At 49.3% G+C, this 20,937-nt stretch overlaps 1 protein-coding gene and 1 pseudogene across 4 annotated transcripts in view; both read right to left on the reverse strand.

Annotated features, from left to right (window-relative positions):
* Positions 1-390: 390 nt before the first annotated feature.
* The window catches only part of TRH (thyrotropin releasing hormone), a 67,381-nt gene continuing 46,834 nt past the window's right edge, over positions 391-20,937 (reverse strand). The window contains exons 1-3 of one of the 4 annotated variants that reach the window (XM_072785037.1): positions 3,664-3,815; positions 2,259-2,480; positions 391-1,607 (exon numbers count right to left, since the gene is read on the reverse strand). In XM_072785037.1, coding sequence (XP_072641138.1) covers positions 1,099-1,607; positions 2,259-2,472 — 723 coding nt within the window. In that variant the 5' untranslated portion in view covers positions 2,473-2,480; positions 3,664-3,815 and the 3' untranslated portion in view covers positions 391-1,098. Of the gene's footprint in view, positions 1,608-2,258; positions 2,481-2,583; positions 2,807-3,663; positions 3,816-20,937 lie in introns of those variants that run through there. The other 3 variants (XM_072785039.1, XM_072785038.1, XM_072785040.1) reach the window with 3 other exon arrangements.
* Positions 6,880-7,637, reverse strand: LOC140609795 (peptidyl-prolyl cis-trans isomerase A pseudogene; annotated as a pseudogene).

The following is a 20,937-nucleotide window of genomic DNA, read 5'->3' on the forward strand; positions in this document are numbered from 1 at the left end:
CATTGCCTGGTCCTCTGTCATTGTGGCTGCTAGATGGCACACTGTTGATTCCTGCCATTGAACCATGATGATTACAAACCCAGGGTCCCTGCTGCCCTTCCTCAACAGAATTGGGGAATTCTAATCCTGTCCCCCTCAATTTTTCTGTATTTTTTAAGATTATATTTATTTATTCATGGAGACACAGAGAGAGGCAGAGACATATTGCAGAGGGAGAAGCAGGCTCCCCATGGAGACCTCAATGCGGGACTCAATCCCAAGACCCCGGGATCACACCATGAGCCAAAGGCAGACACTCAACCACTGAGCCACCCAGGCGTTCCCCCCACAATGTTAAAAAGAGAAACCCCACACCAGCTGAGACAAAACTGCAACCACAGAGCTCCAAGATTATCCAGATGCGTGTTTTATTATCATTCAGATGATTATCATGGACAGGGGAAGTCACCTAGAGGGTTATATACAGGTTCAGCTTTCAGGGATGTTTACACATGCCTGCACATATTTATTCCGGAAGCCATCACACAGCACAGCACAGGGGGCCTCCACCTGCAGTGCTTCGCCCAAGCAGAGCACAACCATGGGTCAGGGCTCTGCCCACCCACAGAATGATGCCCAAGGAGGGGAGGAGATTCTGGGTTCTGGAGGTAAATAAGATTAACAGGTAGCAAATCTTTACTCATGGAAGAGGGAATAAAAACTGGATTTGGACATCACATCTTCAATTCCACCCTGTCCTCACCAGAGTCACCCTGCTTCTCTTTGGGAATCCCTTAGAGGACCCAGAAGGGTCATCTTAGCCAGAGCTAAGGAAGGGGAGCAGCCTGGGGGGGGGGCGGTGCGGGAGAGGGATTCTGGGATCTGCCCCCTTGCCAACAGTGTAAAGTGGGATAATATGGGGTTTTAACTCAGAGGCTCGCTTTCTCGTGTCTCTGAAGGGGGAGAGGGGACAAGGCCAGGGAACTGGGTGTTGTATATGAGGGGGTGCTCAGGTGCATGGTCAAGGATCTAAGGAGGAGGGAAAGAGGGGATCACAAAGGGATAGCGCCCACAGGGCTTACGACATTCTTAGACCCAAAACTTTATAGGAAACTGGGTTCACTCCTCCAGCGGTTCCCTGGCCCAGGCTGCCCGCCGCCCAGGATGCTGCCGCTTCTCCTCGGCCCCCTGACCCCTGCTCAGGTCATCAAGGAGCCCCAGGAGGAGTCTAGCTTGACCACAGGCTCCCCCAGTCCCACATGGGCCTCCCAGGGCCCTCTTGCCTGGATGCTGGCGTTTCTCAGGCATCAGCTCGCCCTCCTCCCCTTCCTCCTCCTCTGCCTCCCAACTCATCTGGGCCTTGGGATCCACCAGCCGTCTGCCTGGGTGCTGCCTTTTGGTGACAGCGTACTCCAGCCAGGAGGAGCGCCGACCAGGGTGCTGCCGCTTCTGCTGGGTCCCATCGGACCAGGCAGCCGCATCCTCCCGCCGGCCAGGGTGTTGCCGTTTGTGGGGGCCCACAGCCAAGCCTTCTTCCTCTTCCTCTTCGACCCCTTCTTCAGCCTCGCCCTCCCTTTTGCCTGGATGCTGACGCTTGGAGAGCCAGTTGGTCTGAACCGTCTGGGACTCTGGGGAAGGAGAGAGACCAGTGAGGGCCCTCTGCCCCTGAGCGCCCACTCCAGCCCCGCTCCTCATTCAGGCCGCTTCCCTGCAGCACTCATCCAGAGTCACAGCACTGCACAGTCTCTCAGAAATCACAGACACACACGCACAGATGGCCAAAGGTATGATCTCGGGTTCCAGTCCCACCTCTGCCACTCCCTAGCTGTGTGACCATACACAATTCACCTCACTTCTCTGAGCCTTAATTTCCTTCTGTATAAAAATGAGCAGGAAATAACAGTATGGATCTAAGAGCTTGTTAGGAAGACCAAATAGTGTGATAAGGTGTTTGAAGTGCTTAGAACGGTGCCTGGCATATAGGTGCCTAGAAAGTAGTAATTAAAACTGTCACATACTGAGACTTCTTCCTCTCTCCCTTGCACAGAGTCTTCCCCACTGAAAGTCTGCTCTCTGTGAAACATTCCCAGGACGCACATGGAAGAGAAATCTGATCTCAGGAAAGGGTCAACTCGTGATCCTGCTGAAGTTATGGTCAAGAGTTTCAAGCTTCTCAAAGGCACGAGTTTAGATGACCCAGTAGACCCCCACCTCTGGTCCTGGTTTCCCGCAGCCCTCTTCGAGGGGCCTCTGGTCGGAGGGACACACCTGCCCCTCACCTGACTCCGGATTGCCCTGGTTCCCTCGCAGCCGCTGGAGGTCTTCCCGGAGGAGGAGGAGACGCTCTGCCTGGCGCAGTAGGTCGTCCAGATCCGCGTGCTCCGCGGCCATCGCCGCCTCCTGCTGGGCCACCTCCGGCTGTGCGCTGCCTCCCGGGATCCCAGCCACGGTGAGGGTCAAGGCCATGGCGAGCAGCAACCAAGGGCCGGGCATTGCAGCGCCTGATTGGAAACACAGAGAGAGGATAAGCGCGCCGCACCCCTTTTCCGCCCGCACTATCTCCCCCTTTCCTGTCCCAGCGGGTCCCCAAGCTGGGCAACAAACCGTGTCCATACCCTCCCTCGGGCAGGACTACGTGCCAGCGTAGGGTGGGGCGGGGGCAGCCTCAGGCCTTGGGGATGCTCAGCCCTGGAGAGGCTTGGAGAGCCTGCCCGTGCGCCCAGTTCTGCCGCGAGCCTGGAAGCCACGGGAACCCCACCGCCACCGCCACTCCTCCGTGTCCCTGGGAGCGGGGGAAGCCCGAGTGGCGAGGCGCACGGCCGGCTCGCCAGGAGTGCAACCACCCAGAGCGCACGGCCACAACGCCCACTGGCCAGTGGCTAACACTCTTCCCTGCCCCACATCCTTGGTCCAAGGCTCCTTTTCCAGCGGTCTAATCCCGGTGTCAACGCTCTGATTCCACAAGGCTAAGGTTCCATTTCTTTCTTTCTTTCCTTTTTAAGATTGTATTTATTTATTCATGAGTGACACACACACACAGAGAGAGAGAGAGAGAGGCAGAGACACAGGCAGAGGGAGAAGCAGGCTCCATGCAGGGAGCCCGATGAGGGACTCGATCCCAGGACCCCGGGACCACCACCTGAGCCGAAGGCAGACGCTCAATCACTGAGCCACCCAGGGGCCCCTAAGGTTCCATTTCTAATGCTAAGATTCTGTGGCTAAGCTAAGCGGCCAGCTCTAACTCTAAAATCCTAATTGCGAGGGTAAAATTTTTCTAAACGCAAAGGCTGAAACTCGAAGGCTAAGATTCGAGTCCAACACGAAAATCTGTTTCTAACACCTGGATTCGGATTCTACATCTCCGGCTCTGACCCCGGACGCCCTGATTGCCCAGTTTCTGCCCCAACGGCCTGCCGGCCCTCCGGCTGCCATCCAGGCCGGGGTGGGATGGCGAACTTTCCATCCTGCCCACCCGAGCGCCGAGCGCCCCGGCAGCCGGGACGGAGTGCACAGGAGCGGAGCCACCGGCTGCCCGTCGAGCCCCCGGGGGACGGGGCGGGGTGGGGGGCACGGGCGCAGCGCCCCACCTGTGCGCGATGCCACGCTCCGGGAGGGCTGGGGCCCAAGAGCCGGGGCTTCCCCCGGGGCGCCCCCGGGCTGGGGAGAGGGGACGGGGGTGGTCACCTGCCCGGCGAGAGCTCCGCGGGACGGTCCGAGGTCCTGGGCGCCGCGTTCGGAGCCTCCGCGCGGGAGTCGGCGGGTCAGGAGGCCTGGAGCGCTCGCAGGGCTCGGACGCGCTGCCGCTCCTCGGCGGGGCCGCGGCTTATATGCGCGCGGGGCGGCGGCGCGGGTGAGGCCAGCGGGAGGGGTCGCGGCCGCCGGGAAGGGGCGCTGACGGCAGCGGGCCCCGTGGGTGCCGGCCCGCCGCCCGCCCGCTCCGCCGGAAGGATGGGGCGGGGGCGGGGGCGGGGGCGCGCAGGAGGCTGGGGTGCTGATGCTCGGTCGCCTCTGCACCAGCTCCGGAGCTTCGTGGTCGAAGAAGACGCTCTTGGAGCCCGAGATAGAGGCACAGAGACACTCAGAGAATCACATGGCTCAAAAGACACACACAGGAAAGACTAGGAGACAGAGATGAGGCCTGAAAGAGGTACAGGGGGCAGAGCAGAGACAGACACCTACACGGAGATAGAGAGAGGGAGAGGGAGAGAAGGAGAAAGAGAAGCCGGAGAGGACAGAGGGAAAAAGTAAGGGACAAACGGGACCTGGACTCTGCTCCTGCCTGGGTCACCCCCAGCAAATGCCTCCTGCTCCCTGGGCCTCAATTTTCTCATCTGTACAGTGGGAGACCGGGACGGTTTTCAGAATTCCCAAACTGGAAGCCTGGGGCCACCACCAGTTCAAGGATGGCTTTGTTTGACTCCCGTATCCACGGTGACTTGGGGGGGGGGGCGGGGGTGGAACTGAGTAACATTTAAAAACCTGAGGAGGGCAGCCCGGGTGGCTCAGCGGTTTAGCACCGCCTTCAGCCCAGGGCCTGATCATGGAGACCCGGGATGGCTCCCTGCGTGGGACCTGCTACTCCCTCTGCCTGCGTCTCTGCCTCTCTCCTCTCTGTGTCTCTCATGAATCAATAAATAAAATCTAAAAAAAAAAAAAAAAAAAAAACTTTAAAAATCCGAGGAACTCAAGAAAAATTTGGATTTATGGCTTCTTTTCAAAATTTCTTGAAAAATGGTCAGTCCTGGACACACCGGAGTTAGGCTGGCCCACTTAGGGGGAACTACATTTTTTTTTTATTTTTTTAAATTAATTAATTTATTTATTTTTTTAATTTTTATTTATTTATGACAGTCACAGAGAGAGAAAGGCAGAGACACAGGCAGAGGGAGAAGCAGGCTCCATGCACCGGGAGCCCGACGTGGGATTCGATCCCGGGTCTCCAGGATCGCGCCCCGGGCCAAAGGCAGGCGCTAAACCGCTGCGCCACCCAGGGATCCCAATTTTTTTTTAATTTATTTATGATAGTCACACACACAGAGAGAGAGGCAGAGACACAGGCAGAGGGAGAAGCAGGCTCCACGCACCAGGAGCCCGACGCGGAACTCGATCCCGGGTCTCCAGGATCGCGCCCTGGGCCAAAGGCAGGCGCTAAACCGCTGCGCCACCCAGGGATCCCGGGAACTACATTTTAGACAGAGGGAACGAAAAAAAAAAAAAATAGACAGAGGGAGGCATCAGTGAAGGCACCTCCTACCTCTGGACAATCTAACATTAGTCTGCCCGTACCCCCCCCCCCCCCCCCCCGCCCCATGTAGTACTGCTTCAAACCTCACACATAACCTGTTGAATGCCCCAGGCCATGCTAGTGGTCTGGCCAGGGATTCCAAAACTGTTTAATCATCACTCCTTTCTGCCATATCACTGCACCTTCACATCACCTGCCAAGATAAACAAGGTAGAGACTATTAGTCCCGCTTTATAGAGAGAGACACAGAGGCTTGGGGAAGCAGAAGGACTTTTAAGTTAAAGGGGGTAGGGAACTCTCACATCACTAGCTAGAGTCCTCTCCTCATTTTTAGATGAGGCAACTAAGGCCTATAGAGATGACCTGATAGGCTTCCTGACTCTTTGGCACCCCCAGGATCAGTGTTGGCTGGGGTAGATCACAAACCTGAAACCCCAGGCTTGACTTCTAAAGTCCTAGCCAGACTTCAGGATTTGAAGAATTGCCATCCTAACTCGGCTTTAAATCAGAACAGACAGTCCTCTTTTCTTTTCTTTCCTTTTTAAAGATTTCATTCATTTATTCATGAGAGACAGAGACAGAGAGAGACAGAGACATAGCCAAAGGGAGAAGCGGTCTCCCTGCCCCATGCAGGACTCCATCCCCAGACCGGGGATCACACTCTGAGCCAAAGGCAAACACTCAACCGCTGAGCCACCCAGGCGTCCCTATTTTCTTTCGTATCTAAAGAAAAGGTGTAAGTTGATAGAATCTCTGTGGGTGGCAACCTGAAAATGTAACACATACATACCTTCCACAAGACATCCTATAGATACCCACACCGCTGCATGAGGATGGATATCCAGGGTATTCGACAGTTTTTAGAAGCCAGAATTGGAAACATCCTGGATGTCTTTCCATCGTGAAAGGTCTGCTTGCATTAACTAGGGCCCCTCCAAAACTATGGGTATTGTTCTGAAGTTGAAGAATGAGGGGGTTTCATATGCATGGATATATGCTCCAAGATATATTGTTACATGAAAGAAGCTGAGCGGAGAACATTGTGTACATCTGTGTGATGGCAGGAGAGATGGACTGTTAGGCTCTTCAGCAGAAACTCTCTCCAGAGGGAACTGGGGAGCTGAGGAAGGGGAGGCCAGTGGGGGGAGGGGTAGTTCTGTTTGCTGTCAGTCCTTAGTGCTGTTTCAATTTTCTCTCTTGGCAGCATTACCCATCTAGAAACCAACAAACTTTACCAACAAAACAAGAACAAAGTCTCATCTAAGTCTGAGGCGTAAAAGGAGTGATGAGTGTGGATGGATAGAGAAACTGCCTGGTGAGGTGAGAAGGCTGGAACATTGCCTAGTGGTGAGCCCACTGGATGTGTTTCTAGAATCAGGGATTTGAGCTAGGAAGACAGTTCCTGGAGTGGGGCGGGGAGAAGAGAGTGCTCATATTGCCCAAGGTACCAGGGAGGATGCTACAGGCATCTGGGGCTCTCTCTCTCCCACCTTCCCTCTGTACCTTCCTTCCTTCTCTACTTTCCTTCCCTCAGCAAATATCCACTGAGCCCCTAGAAAGTACCAAGTACCTCTAGACCTACCAAGTTCTAGACCTTGGACACAGTATTGCCCTGTGGTTCTTTTTTTTTTTTTTTTTTTTTGTGTGTGTGTGTGTGTGGTTTAGATTTTATTTCATCATCATAAACTGAACTCTGCAATCCAGCTATACCTGGGGAAAGGAACCACGGAGCCCGCAGAACTGCAGTGAGAGTGCGGAGACTGGGCTATTTCAAGCAGGTGGGGGTGGAGGGGCGCTCTCCTGAGCTAAAGGAACGGTCTGGAAGTTCAGATAAAACAGAAGTTAGATTCATCAGATCTGTCCACAGTCGGCGATGGTGATCTTCTTGCTGGTCTTGCCATTCCTGGACCTGAAGCGCTACATGGCTTCCACGATGTTCATGCCCTCCTTGACCTTGCCAAAGACCACATGCTTGCCGTCCAACCACTCAGTCTTGGCGGTGCAGATGAAAAACTGGGAACCGTTTGTGTTGGGTCCAGCGTTGGCCATGGACAAGATGCCAGGCCCTGTGTGCTTCAGGATGAAGTTCTCATCATCAAACTTCTCCCCGTAGATGGACTTGCCGCCAGTGCCATTGTGTGCCATTGTGACGCGTGAAGTCCCCACCCTGGCACATAAATCCCGGGATAATCCTGTGAAAGCAGGAACCTTTGTAACCGAATCCCTTCTCTCCAGTACTCAGAGCACGAAAGTTCTCTGCTGTCTTTGGAACTTTGTCTGCAAACAGCTCGAAAGAGACGCGGCCCAAAGGCTCGCCGTCCACGGCGATGTCAAAGAACACGGTGGGGTTGACCATGGCTGGACGGCGACGGCTACTCCAGGGCGGCGGCGTCTGCAAGGCCTGCCCTGTGTTTCTGATACTTTCACCTCTGGGAACTGGCTGATTGTGGAGACTGCCTCTCTCAGCGTCAGCCAATTCTTAGAGGTTATAAAGGACTCACCTTTCATATGCAAACTAACCAATCCATAGCCCACTTCCCCACAGCTCTCTGAGCTACAATCTCCTCGACCTCATCACCCAAAACCACGTACCAGACAGCTAGGGACAGCGCCTAAGCCCCAGAGCCACTGAAATTATTCAAACCAGCCAGTCCTAAACCTGCTTGCCCTGCCTCTCCATTCCTTTATTCCTCCTTTCTTTGGGCAGAAACCACAATAAAGATGCTCGCCCACCCTTCCCCACTCCCTGCTTCCTCTGCCTCCTAAGGAATCCTGTTGCTTCCGTGTATATCCTTGCCTGGTGTGGATTGCCTTTCCTCTTGGGAACTGTAAGTAATAGTATCTCTTCAGTGGTAATGGTCTCCTAATCTCCTGGCCTCACTATACCTGAATAATAATAAAACCTACATTTTTTTAAACCTACATTTTAAAACAAGGATCCAGCAGAACAAGACAGGATCCTGCTCTGGTGTCTCAGGGAGCCGAGTCATTATGTTGCTTATATTTTCCTCTGATAATACAAATGTGCTTGATTCTCAAGACTGTAGTTGCTTATCAGATTAATACAGCTATGCTTTTGAAAATGAATAATGGGATAATTTAGTAATGAGTTTGTACACTAATTTCTAAGTCCCGGTGCCCGTCGGCCCATTCCCACCCCAACACACACACACACACACACACACACACACACACACCCCTTCCTGCAGGAACAGAGTTGAGTCTCAGGGTGGATTCTAAATTTGCAGACTCTGCCTTCGCTGATTTCCCGTCTTCTCTCTCAAATTCTCTGCTCCCCATTCAGAGATGTCTCTCAGATATTTTAGGGTCTTTTTCAACCTTGAGCTGTAGAAAGGCCTGAAGTAGCCCCACCCCAATTACATTTTTATTTTTTCATGGTGGTTTTTTAAATTAAACTTTTTTATTTGCAGATAATTGTAGATTCGCATATGGTTCTAAGAGACAATACAAAGAGGCTGCGGGTACCCTTTACCCAGCTTCTCTTTTTAAAAAAAAATTTTTTTTTGACAGAGAGAGAGGGAGAGGGAGAGAACACACGCAGGGGGAGGGGCAGAAGGAGAAGGAGAAGCAGACTCCCCACGGAACAGGGTGCTCAATATGGGGCTCAGCCCCAGGACCCTGAGATCACGACCTGAGCTGAAGGCAGCTGCTTAACCAACTGAGCCCCCCCAGGTGCCCAACTCAGCTTCTCTTAATGGTTACATGTTGTAAAACTATAGTAGATCACAACAGGATATTGACATTGATACAATCCACTGATCTTGTTCAGATCTCCCCAGTTTTCCTTGTACTTATTTGTGTGTGTGTGCACTGAGTTCTATGAAATTTTACGCATGTATAGGTTTGAGTATCCAGGATATAGCGAGTTTTTAATTACAGAAAACGTTACCTTTATATACTTAGTTCTTTCCTTTGTATTCTGTTTCTGCTGTCAAAATAACGAAGGTCTTCTTTTCCCCAACATCATAAAAATTCCAGGAAGAAAAATCCATTTTTGTATCTGCTTTTTCTCCATAGAAACTCATTCCAGAAATCTTTCTAACTCAGATTTCCCCTTACCCTTTCCATTAAGATTCCTCTCCTCCCCCCCCTCCTCCTCCTCCTCCTCCTCCTCCTCCTCCTCCTCCTCCTCCTCCTCCTTCTTCTTCTTCTTCTTCTTCTTCTTCTTCTTCTTCTTCTTCTTCTTCTTCTTCCTCCTCCTCCTCCTCCTTCTCCTCCTCCTCCTCTTTTTAAGATTTTATTTATTTATTTGAGAGAGAGATAGAACTCAGGCATGCACAAGGAGGGGGAGAGGAAGGAAAGGCAGAGGGAGAAGCAGACTCTCCACTGAGCAGGGAGCCTGATGCAGGGCTCCATCCCAGGACCCTGAGATCATGACCTGAGCTGAAAGCAGATGCTCAACCTACTGAGCCACCCAGGCGCCCCTCCATTGCAGATTTTTGATCCAATTAAGCAACAATTCCTTGATGATGAATCCACTGGAAACTTTTCAGTTCTCATTTCAATCACAGATTTATTTCTTTATCCAACAAATATTTCCAGTATATGCACATGTGTTAAGCACAGTTCTAGGCCTCGGGCATACACTGGCTGCAGATAGGGGTGGGAGGATGTACAAGATAAGAAAAAGTTGGGAGGCAATGAGATCTCATGGGGCTTTGTTGGCTGTAGAGAGTAAGGAGTTTGGAATTTATTTTTAACGCAATGGAGAAATAGAGGGTTTAAAGCAGAGGAGAAGCGTGACTTGATTTATTCTCTAACCATCCGTCTGGGCTGCTTGGTGAATTATGAGCATACAAAGGGGTGAGAGGGAAGCAGCCAAGCCAGTGAGGAACCTCTATGAAACCCTTGCTTCTTTGTGAAACTCCCTTGCCTCTCTCATCCTTTTTGTTCACTCCTCCTTTCAGACTCTCCTGCTCTGCTTATTTCTGAAGTGAGTGTTCAGAGTGAGTGCTCCACCGGGCTCTGGGTGTGTCTGCTCTCACTCCATGCACTGTCCGCTGTCCGCATCTTCCTCATCTCTTTCACTTCACCTGGCCACATGCTGGTGCCTCCCAAATCAGCTTCTCCATGGGAAACTACATGGTCATCAGAAAGAAAGAGCCCCCACCAGGGTGATCCTCCCCTGGGGTGATCCTCCTTACCAGCTACAAGCAAGAGAAAACACAACCCAAGCAAAATAAAAGAGAGACATACTGGTGCATGTAACCAACAACATAAAGACTTAGAACTAGCTTCAGGAATGACAAAATTCAGAGGCTCAAATGATGTATCACTAGGACTCTGTCCCTTTTTTCCATTTGTTATCTCCACTTTCTTCTAGATGGCTCCATTCTCAGGCTGACTGTCTTCAATGGCGGAGAGTTAGCTATACGCATCCCTGGGATCAGTGTCCCAGTTGAGTTATCTGCTTTTAAGCAGAAGAGTCCTTCTCATTCCCTGAAGTCCCAGGGTCAGTTCTCATTGGCCCAGGCTGGGTCACATGCCCACTCCTGAACAGATCACTATGATTCAGATTAGCTAACCTTGGGGCTAGGGGATGGGGACAGCCTCAACCGAACAACAAGGACTAAGGGGGTCCTCCAAAGGGATATTGGGATTGACCTACTAAAGAAGGGAAGCTAAATGGTAAGCAGGTAAAACAACACAGGTCACCTACATCCCGGTTGCACAAATGAGGAAACCAAGACTCAGAGAGGGAAAGGCTTGCCTGAGTCCCTCACTGAATCAGCAACAACCTCAAGACCAGTGCCCTACCCCCTCCCTGTCTTACCTTCACACTGCCTGGGTCAGGGTTTTCTCTAAAGAAACTGGAAGTGGCCAAACTCTGGCTAACACACTGGGTTCTCCCTTACACTCCATGTAAGGACCTTGTTCTGGTCTTATTGGCAGTAAATCGCCATCAGGAGAGTATTGTCTTTTCTGAAAACTCTAGGGAGGCTTGCCTCTAAATAACATCAAGCCCCTAATAAAGGACTCTCTAATGCAGAGAGTTCAGACACCCTGATGGGAAGAGTGCTATTTGAGTGCCAAGAGGACTCCTGGTAGCTGACTACTCTGATTCCAGTTAGGCCACCCTTGGTCACTGCCCAGCTGCTGGCAAAGAAGTGCTAACTCAGTCCATTCCCTCCAGGATCCTTCAATTCTATACACAATTTATTGAGTGCCAACTTCATATGGTCAATGTGATAGGTGCCAAGGAATACATGGAAGGGTAAACCTTACACGGGTCCCTGTTGTTCGTAGGATCAAATCCTTAGCCTGGCATTCAAGATCCTTTATAATTTAGGCACAATCTAGGCTCCTCTCCTGCCAGCTCTCCCCCCTACTCCATGTCCCCCTGCCCAACATCAACAAGTGAAACCCATTTTACGAACATGCTGTCTCAACTTGCACCTCCATGTTTTTGCCCCTCTCCTTGCCACTTGCCACCTGTGAGCCACTTACTCATTCTTTAGAGCCTACTACAAATGCCCATTCATTTATTCATTCATTCATTCATCCATCCGTTCTTTGATTAATTTAATAAACTTAAATGAACATAAACATAACCCCGAGCAGGTCATGTGTTGAGTTTTAGGGTCACTGAGAAGGTCCAGACAGGAACATGTTTCTGAAGATGTTAGCAGTCTGGGGTTGGGGGGAGAAGAACATGCCCACATAAGTTGGATTACAGAATACCATGTGCTCAAAAGCCCTGGAGTGGGGACAGAGCCAGCCTGTGGGGACAGGGAAGGCTTGTTGGACAAGTCCTGGAGTTACGTCTGATGAAAGGGCATGCCAGGACGCTCTCTCTGACCACCCTGGATGAGGTAGTTGCCCTTCACACTCTCTTCCTTCCTAGCCTTTATAATTAAATTTTTTGGTATTTATTTCCTTATTCCTTGTTTATTATTCATTTTCCACACTAAAACCTTAGCTTCATGAGGACAGCTTCTTGTTCCCTATTTTTCAAGTTCCTGGCACATAACTGGCATTCAGTAAAGAATGTTTTAACAAGAGTCATCTGGGTGGCTCAGTGGTTGAGCGTCTACCTTTGGCTCAGGTTGTGATCCCAGAGTCCTGGGATCCCAGGGGTCTCTGCAGGGAGCCTGCTTCTTCCTCTGCCTATGTCTCTGCCTCTCTGTGTGTGTCTCTCATGAGTAAATAAATAAAATCTTAAAAAAAAATAAAAGAATGTTTTAACGAATGCCTACGTGCATGAATGCATTCAGCCCAGAGTGAATGAACACAAGCTGCCTGGCCGTGTCTTTCTGGCTGATAGGGTGCAAGGGCAGCTTCCCTCCATCACCACACAGGAGATAGTCAGCATATTTATCAGAAGAAAGAACAGACAATGTGGGGAGCAGTCTTAGAGGTGCACAAGGAGAGACCCAAAGGCCAGAGCAATCAGAGAAGTCTTCCTGGAGGCAGAAGACAGGCCCTGAAGGATGAGGAGAGTCAGGACAAGCAGAGCTGGAAGCAGATGAGCCCAAGCTGTTTGAGGACCTGCTTCCTCTTCCCTTTTTGAGTAGAGACTCTTCATTCCCTGTCTCCCCTCCACAGAGCAGCATGGTCCAGACGGACACTGTCCAGGGACAGTTGAGCCTGACCACTCTCTGTGACACACTGGGCAGAGTCTACCTATCTGGTCACAGGGCCAGGCCAGGCTTCCACATTTATGGTCTAGGCTGACAAGCTGAAGTCACCAACCCAGGGCCCTGTGCCCCCTCTGAGGTCTTATATCCATGCTAAGAGGCCAATCACAGGTCTGTGTGGTCCAGATTACTTCTGAAAAGCCACTTTCTACCCAGTTGGAGTTTACTGAGTGGAGCTTGTGTTCAGGGAGGGCCCCAGGGCCTGCAGGAACACCGCTAACTCATGGGACTGGTGGGAACTGGATGCACAGGAGGGTTGTTTCTCAGGAGTGTTGTCTGATGCATTTGGCTGATACAGAACAGGTGTATATGTGTGTGGATGCCTCTGGTTGTGCACGTGTCTTTGCATCTACTACACATGCCCCTGTGAGCATGTGTGTACAAATATATGGTCCATATCTATATAGTATACACACATTCATGGACACTTTTGTCTATGTGTATGTGTATACATATATGTGTTCGTGTACGGTGTGCACAGATTAATGTACACCTTTACCTTATGTGTATAGGTGTACATGTATATATTCATGTATGTGGATCCATGTCTGCATGGTGTGCACAGGGGCATGGGGGTCTGTGCCCAGGTGTACTGGTCAATATGTACATGTGTGGCACATGTAGTTGTGGTTTAGTCTGGGGCAGGGCCTACTGGTCATCCTAGGGCCCAGTTGGTCACCAGTGATCCCATCCGCTGAAGGAACATAGCTCTAGATCAAATATTCTACTGAGGAAAAGGACATCCTCACTATCCTCTTTAAAACTTATCTGTTTACACTTCCAATCTCTCTTCTCTGCTAGCTGGTCTGGTAAATGAACATGTGTTAATAGAACAGAATCTCCTTGAAGACAGAGTCTGTGTTCATCTCCCATATTGCTTGGTGCAGGGTGGGTGCTGAGGAGGAGGTAAATACTGAACAGGAACAACAGATAAGAACTGAGAGGGTGGGAACCAACTCCTGGGTGCCCTGAATACATTTTCTTGCTTAAGTCACACGGCCCTATGAGATCAGAATTACTCAGTCGGTTTAAAGAAACCAAGGCTCAGAGAATTGAAGAGACTTGTTCAAAGTCACATAGCCAGGAACTTGGATTTGAACTCAGGTCTGTGTTATACCAATGCTTTTTCTACTCTACCCCACTGAGAGGGAATACATTCAGATGAAAATAGCTAATGTGTTAGGATGGAGATGAATATGGAGATTTTTTTTCCTTTTGCAAAATTGTCTTTGATATTTTGATTACACCTTCTCCTCACTAAGTTAAAGGAAATTTCATTTTTAATAGAAAATATTTTGAAGAAAGAAATACCTAAAGTCATCCTTCAGTCCAGAATCTGATGTCCCAAAGCCCATAATAGAAAAAGAATGAGACTCTGACTTTTGAAATAACTTCAAGCTTATCTTTGGATCATCTCAAGAGATACAGGCTAACTCTGATGAGGATGGAAATGCTTTGGGTGGGCTGGGGTGGGGGCGAGTGATAGATGGCTTGCCGCCTGTGAGCCACAATCACTGGAGGATCAGACACCTCGTCATCCATCAGGCCCGCCAGAGATAACAAGCCCCCACCTCTGCTATCACTTCTTTTATTACAACAGAAAAATGAAAACCAATTCCAAATCACCTAGGCCATTTAGGTATATTTGTCTTGCTGTCAGCCACAAGCAGGCTCTCTCTCAATGTTCCAGGCTAATTAGAGCTTGTCCTCGGAATACGGGTACTCTACACCCCGAGTATTGCAGCTGGGGGAACAAGTATTAATCAGCTAGTAACAGTGGCCATGAGTCAGGGTGGCAACAGGTAGAGGAGGAGGTGCCTGGCGAGTCCTGATTGAGACTTTCAGTTTGGCCCAACAAGATGCCACTGTCCCTCCTGCAAGTCCAAGTATTCTTTTTTCATTTTTCCATGAGGACCCACTTGTGAGTCTAGAGTGGATCCTCAGGGTGCTTTGGTCACCTGTATCCATCCTTTGACTTCCAGTAAGCAAAAAGACCCCTCTTTCTTTCTGGAATATTGCCTTATCCCCATCCAGTGCAGCCTTTATAGGATATCAGCCACACTGCTGCTTCCAGGGCAAGAGGTCAGCCTATGGAAACCTGAGACTCAGACTCTTGGGTGGAGAGATGCCAGGGTTGGAGGGTGTGAGGGGTGGAGACATTCATGCCAGACACCACAACAGCACTAGAACAAGATGGTGGACAAGTCTCTGCTGCCTGACCCTTTGCGGGAACCCCTTTTAGCCTCGAGCCTGAGCCTTTGGTCTTCCCCTTGAGCAATAAATCTCTCTTTTCAGCTAATTTAGCTAAAATTGGGCTCTATTCTTTGCAATCCTGACTGATAAGTCCTCCTCCTCTGTACTGGGATCTCACTAGAATCTAGAGTCCTCGATTCAAATCTTGGCTTTGATTTCAGGTAAGAAGTGGAGGGAGGGAAGGGTTTGGGACAGCTGACAACTGGGAAAGGTAAGGGGATACAATTGGGTCAAAGGGGTACCAAGGACAATAAGGGGGGAATAAAAGAATCCCATGCAGAGGTTCAAAGGCATATGAGAAAATTCTCTATGTGATCATGAATAATTCTCACCCAAAAACTTGAAAGAAAGTCTCCTCATTCCCATTTGTATAGGCAGCTATTATTTTTGTCCAGTCAATCTTCAGTCCCCTTTCATCTTAGGATAGAACCCAGGTTAACAAGGGAGAACCACTCTCCTCTGCCCTTGGGCTTATTGGTTTGTGTAGGGCTGGCACCACCTTGGGATCCATGTGACCAAGGACTGGCCAATCAGGGTGTGAGCCTCCCCAGCCATAGGGATTGGTTGAAGGACAACTGTATGGTCAAAGCAGGCCAATGAGATTCAAACTTGAGACTTTTACTGAACTTATTTTGCAAAGAAGTGTCTTTTTCATGCTGGGGTTGTGGGATTTTAGTAAGTCCACAACTGCTGGGGTCCATAGTTCCCACTTCACAGGAGGATTCTATGTGTGAATGATGCCACCATAAAATCAACTGGACCAGAAAGTAGAAAGTCACTGGTTGTTCATGACAGAATAAGCTCCTTTTGGGGTTAAGTCAGTTTGGGCTGCCCTTTCTATCATTGCAACCTAATGACCAATAGGTAAAATTCAAAGAAGTGAAAGTATCCCAGGACTGGGCTATGGTTCATCCTATGGTAGGGCAGGAAGAAGGGCCACAGGGCACCAAAGCAAATTCCCTGGTCTTATCCTCTGCTTCAAACCCTGGAGGCTTGTGTCCAAGTACCGGCTCTGTTACTAATTCAGAGGGGACCTTAGGTATATCATTTAAAATCTCTAGGCCTCAGTTTTCTCTTTATAGTGAAGCTTATAATAATATAATATGTTTAGCCAATGAATCGGTTACCACATGCTAGTCTTCATGCAAAGTGCTTTCCAGCATTATTACATTAAATCCTCATAAAAAGTGAATGGTGTGGGGTAGCCCCGGTGGCGCAGCGGTTTAGCGCTGCCTGCAGCCCAGGGCGTGATCCTGGAGACCCTGGATCAAGTCCCACGTCGGGCTCTCTGCGTGGAGCCTGCTTCTCCCTCTGCCTGTATCTCTGCCTCTCTCTCTCTCTGTGTGTCTCTATGAATAAATAAATAAAGTTTAAAAAAAAAAAGTGAATGGTGTAAGTATTATTGTTATTCTCATTTTATAGATGAGAAAGCTGAGGCCCAAAAGGTTAGGCAACTTGCCAAGGTCACCAAGTGGAAGACCCTTTACACCACCTTTCAGATATTGAAAATGTAGCTGGCCATGAGGGGACAGGGTGCAGGGAGCTTTGTCCTACCTGCAGGTTCAGCAAGCACCCAGCCATTTTTTGACCAAGTATGCACCTGACAGGAGGAGATCCAATTCTACTTGAGTAGTGTTCCCTTAGGGAAATCACTCAGACTCTCCTGAATCTCTAAAAAGACAAAGCAAGATCAAGGCCATTCACAAGGTCAGGATCACAGGATGCAACCTGGCCCTGTGGACATCTGACCTGGACTTTCAAAAGATGGGTCATTTCCCCTGGTCTCATCAGCATGTGGCCAGAATGATTTTAAGAATAATAGTGGTTTAGGTGATTGAGTGAATGAATGAATGAATGAATGAATGAATCAAAGAGTGAATAAGTAAGTGAGTAAATCTATGAATGAGTAAGTGAGTGAGATAGAAGTGCACTGGTTTCCTGCCTATGGAGCTCCCAGGGTAGCTGAGAGACAAGACAGAAATAGTATAAACAACTAGAGAACAATTATGTGCCAAGACACATAGCATCAATGATGTGTCAAGTGGGAAGATGTTTCTATGGCTTGGATATGTTCAACCAAATTTGAAGAATAAAGTGGGGCTGATTGGGGCCCTGAAGAATGGATTATATTAGAACAGCTGGAGAAGAGGGGAGGGGGTAGGGACTCGGTGGGTAGGACCACCGTATACAAGTAGAGGAATGGAGCTGGCCAAGTGCAAGAAACTTGCTCCTTCCCCACGGATCCACCAGCCCCTAACCCTTCTAATTTCTGATGCATTTATCAGCACTTGGGCAGGAGTCACTTGTGGACATAGATCTAGGGCACAGATTCTAAGGGGAAAAATCATAAGGAAGAGCTGCTCTTAACTCTAGCCCACAGCTATAGCAGGAGGTAGGCCAATGCCATCCATCATGAGCATCCTGGGTCTGGCTGTGCCTGAGGCTGAGACCATGTACATCTCCAGGGCTACTTTGAGGTCCCAGCTGGCTCGCAAATTAATTTTCCTTTATTGATTATGGGGTTAGAGAGCAATTTAGGATAGTCACGAATGATGCTCAAATAAGCAAAAGGGCTTCTGAGAAGGAGGCGGGGCCACAGAAAGAACTCTGGAATCTCCTAGACCTGGTTGTCATTTCTAGGCTAACCACTACCTTGCTAGGTGACTGTGTGCAAGTAACATCATGCTCTGAGCCTCAGTTTCCTCATCTGTATACAGCAGGGCTAGTAAAATGTACTTCCCAAGGGTGTTTCCAGGAAATGTGGAATGTGCCTGGCATTATGATTGCCTGAAACAGAGTAGGTAGGGGCGCCTGGGTGGCTTGGTTGGTTAAGCAGCATTTGCCTTTAGCTCAGGTCATGATCCCAGGGTCCTGAGATCAAGCCCCAGATTGGGCTCCCTGCTCAGCGGGTTGCCTGCTTCTCCCTTTCCCTCTGCTACTCCCCCTGCTTGTGCTCAGCTCTCTCTCTCTCTCAAATAAATAAATAAAATCTTTAAAAAGAGAGAAACAAATATAGTTCATTTGCTTTTATTTTAAAGTAACAAAAGCGTGTCTGCTTATCATCTGGGAAAAAAGACTATATTGGTCAGGAAATAGGTAGCATTCTCAGATTGGCTACTTTGAGGATAATTTAATGAAAGGATTACTTATAAAGTATGGGCAGAGTGCACAAGGGATAGTGCAGTCCCCAGAGAAGGTGACAAAAGACCCACTAGCACTTCTAAGCCTAAAGGAGCAGGAGGAGGCAGCTGTTACGAGTCCAGAGAAAGGGGGGGAGGGTTGGATTGGAGAGGGTCTTGACAGGAGCCATTACCTTCAGTTGAGGGACCCCACAAGAGAGGGAGCCAGGGGACTAAATACCTCAACCTCTTTTTCCTCCTAACTTCCAATCCTCTGGGACCCACCATCAGCCATACTCAGCAGGAAACCAGGGGCCCAAGGAGCCATTGGTAAAGACTGGCCTCCCAGACCTCGAGCAGGGAGGGGAAGGTTCCAGAGTGGATACGGAAGATCAAATAGAGAGATTCAGCACAAGAATTTCTAAACATCCTGTTGATCATAAACTTGAAGACCCTTCCTCATAAACATGCTCTTGAACTCCCATCTTCCACAATCTAGGCCTAGCCTTTGCAATTATAGCCAGTGTCCCATAGTACAGAGAGGAGTGCAGCGATGACAACATTCTGATGAAGGATAAGCTTGGTTCTTTTGGGGACGCAGCCTGAGAGTGGGTACAGGACATTGAAACCCTGATTGCTAGGAGGGGATGGGCATGGCCGGATGTCATGCGACAGTACTGAGGATGGGCTCCATACCGGAGGCGACCCATGATTGATGAGCCACTCAGGTCCAACGGGTGGGGAAATTAAAATAAATTAAAAAAAAGAAAGTTTAATAAATTCTGGCTGGCGTCATGCAGAGAGACCCCCCACACACACACCTACGCTATTACTGATGGTCATTTTTCAGTTCATATGCAGAGCAGTCACAAATGGATTCACGAAGCTGTCAGGATGGTGGGGGCTTGGGTTTCCAGTGTCCTTCACAAAGCCCTGACACTTCCATGCTGGGCTTGGGCTGGAGGCTGAGTGCTGAGCTGCCTTGGCCAGGTCACAGTGACCAGGCTGGTCCACGCTGGGCATAGAGGCCAGGATCGGCATCTCCTCGGATAGAAGGGAATGAGCAAGGAAGGAGGGTGTGGGGAAGGTGATGGAGAAGATGTCTCACGCTCAGCACACACAGATATACACACATGGAGGCTAATAAGGGGACTCAGACACACATAAAACACACAGAGACATAAAGAAAGATATACAGGAACATTCAACAGAAACACACATAGACACCCAGAGTCACATACACCAGAGAGCCAGGCAAATACATACAGAGGGACACATACAAGGACACCAAAGACACACAGACAACACATGGGAACATACAGAGATACAAGACACACATATAGGAACACACAACAAGGATACAGGGACACATAGAGTCATAGATACACAGAGACACATATGGGGACCCAGACACTCACAAGGACTTCTATAAAGATACTAAAACACACAGACTCACAGTAATACACACTAGGGACACACACGGAGTCACTTATACACAAAGGCACATAGAGGGGCACACAGAAACCCCACATATGCCCCAATATACAGAGTAACACCCTCATGGACACAGGTGCAACACACGCGCGTGCACACACACACACACACACACCCCTCTAGAGGGCTCTAAGAGAAGGCAGAGAGCCCCCCTGCTAGAAGAGGTAGGAGCTGTGTCTCAGACAAGACTCTTAATTAATCTCTCTGAGCTTCACTGACCCCATCTAGAAAATGAGAGTCATGATCCCCACCACATCGTTGCTGTGAAGACTGAATGGAACAATGACACCAAGGACCAAGTAAGGGGTTTAATGGCAGGGTGCCAAATGTATACTGGTTCCCTAAAACCAAAAAGGAAGGAAAGTCCACTAATAACACAATGGACTACATTTTAAACAAACAAACAAACAAACAAACACATGTCTAGTGGCCCAAAAGGGACTATCCTAGGGCAAGCACTTGTTGGATTCTAGCCCATGAAGCATGGGTAAAGCCCAAAGGAGAGTCAAACTTACAACTCACTGACCTCACCCCCCACTACTCTGACTCCAGAGTCTTTTGTAGTCTAGGCCAACCCTACCCCACCTCATCCCCACCACTCTTCCCAATGTCTCAGCCCCAATCCTACAGTTCTCCCACTTACTCAGACATGCCATGCTTTCCCTCCCCCCAAGCCTTTCATGATGCCATCTCTTCCATTGAGGGGATTTACTTTCTCCCTCTATACCTGTAAATCATTTCCCTCCTTCCACTGCTTGAGTCCTGCTTCTCTAGGAAGCCATTCCTGACACCAATGACCTCTCTGTGCCCTACGCTTATAAAAGTATGATATTTCTTTTCCTTCATTCATAACTGAGGCTCAGAGAGGTGAAGTGACTTGCCCAGGGCCATACATCCCAAGAGTGGTAGAGCTGGGATTTGAACTCAGGTCTTTTGGGATCCAAAGCCCCTCTCTTTTTGCTATACTCACTCCCTTAGGTCCTAGAGATCAGGGGTTATATTTCATGCACATTTAAGTTGTTTCCAGCCCTTCATTATTATAAGGAATACTCATGTTTCATGTTTTAGATCATGTATTCAGCATGAATTCTCAGAAGTGAAATTAATGGTCAAGGTGTCAGTTTGTTTGGGCTGCTATAACAAAATACCACAGACTGGGTGGTTTTTATACAACAGAATTTATTTCTCA

This window comes from Canis lupus, chromosome 19, assembly GCF_048164855.1.
Source record: "Canis lupus baileyi chromosome 19, mCanLup2.hap1, whole genome shotgun sequence".
NCBI classification, from domain to species: domain Eukaryota; kingdom Metazoa; phylum Chordata; class Mammalia; order Carnivora; family Canidae; genus Canis; species Canis lupus.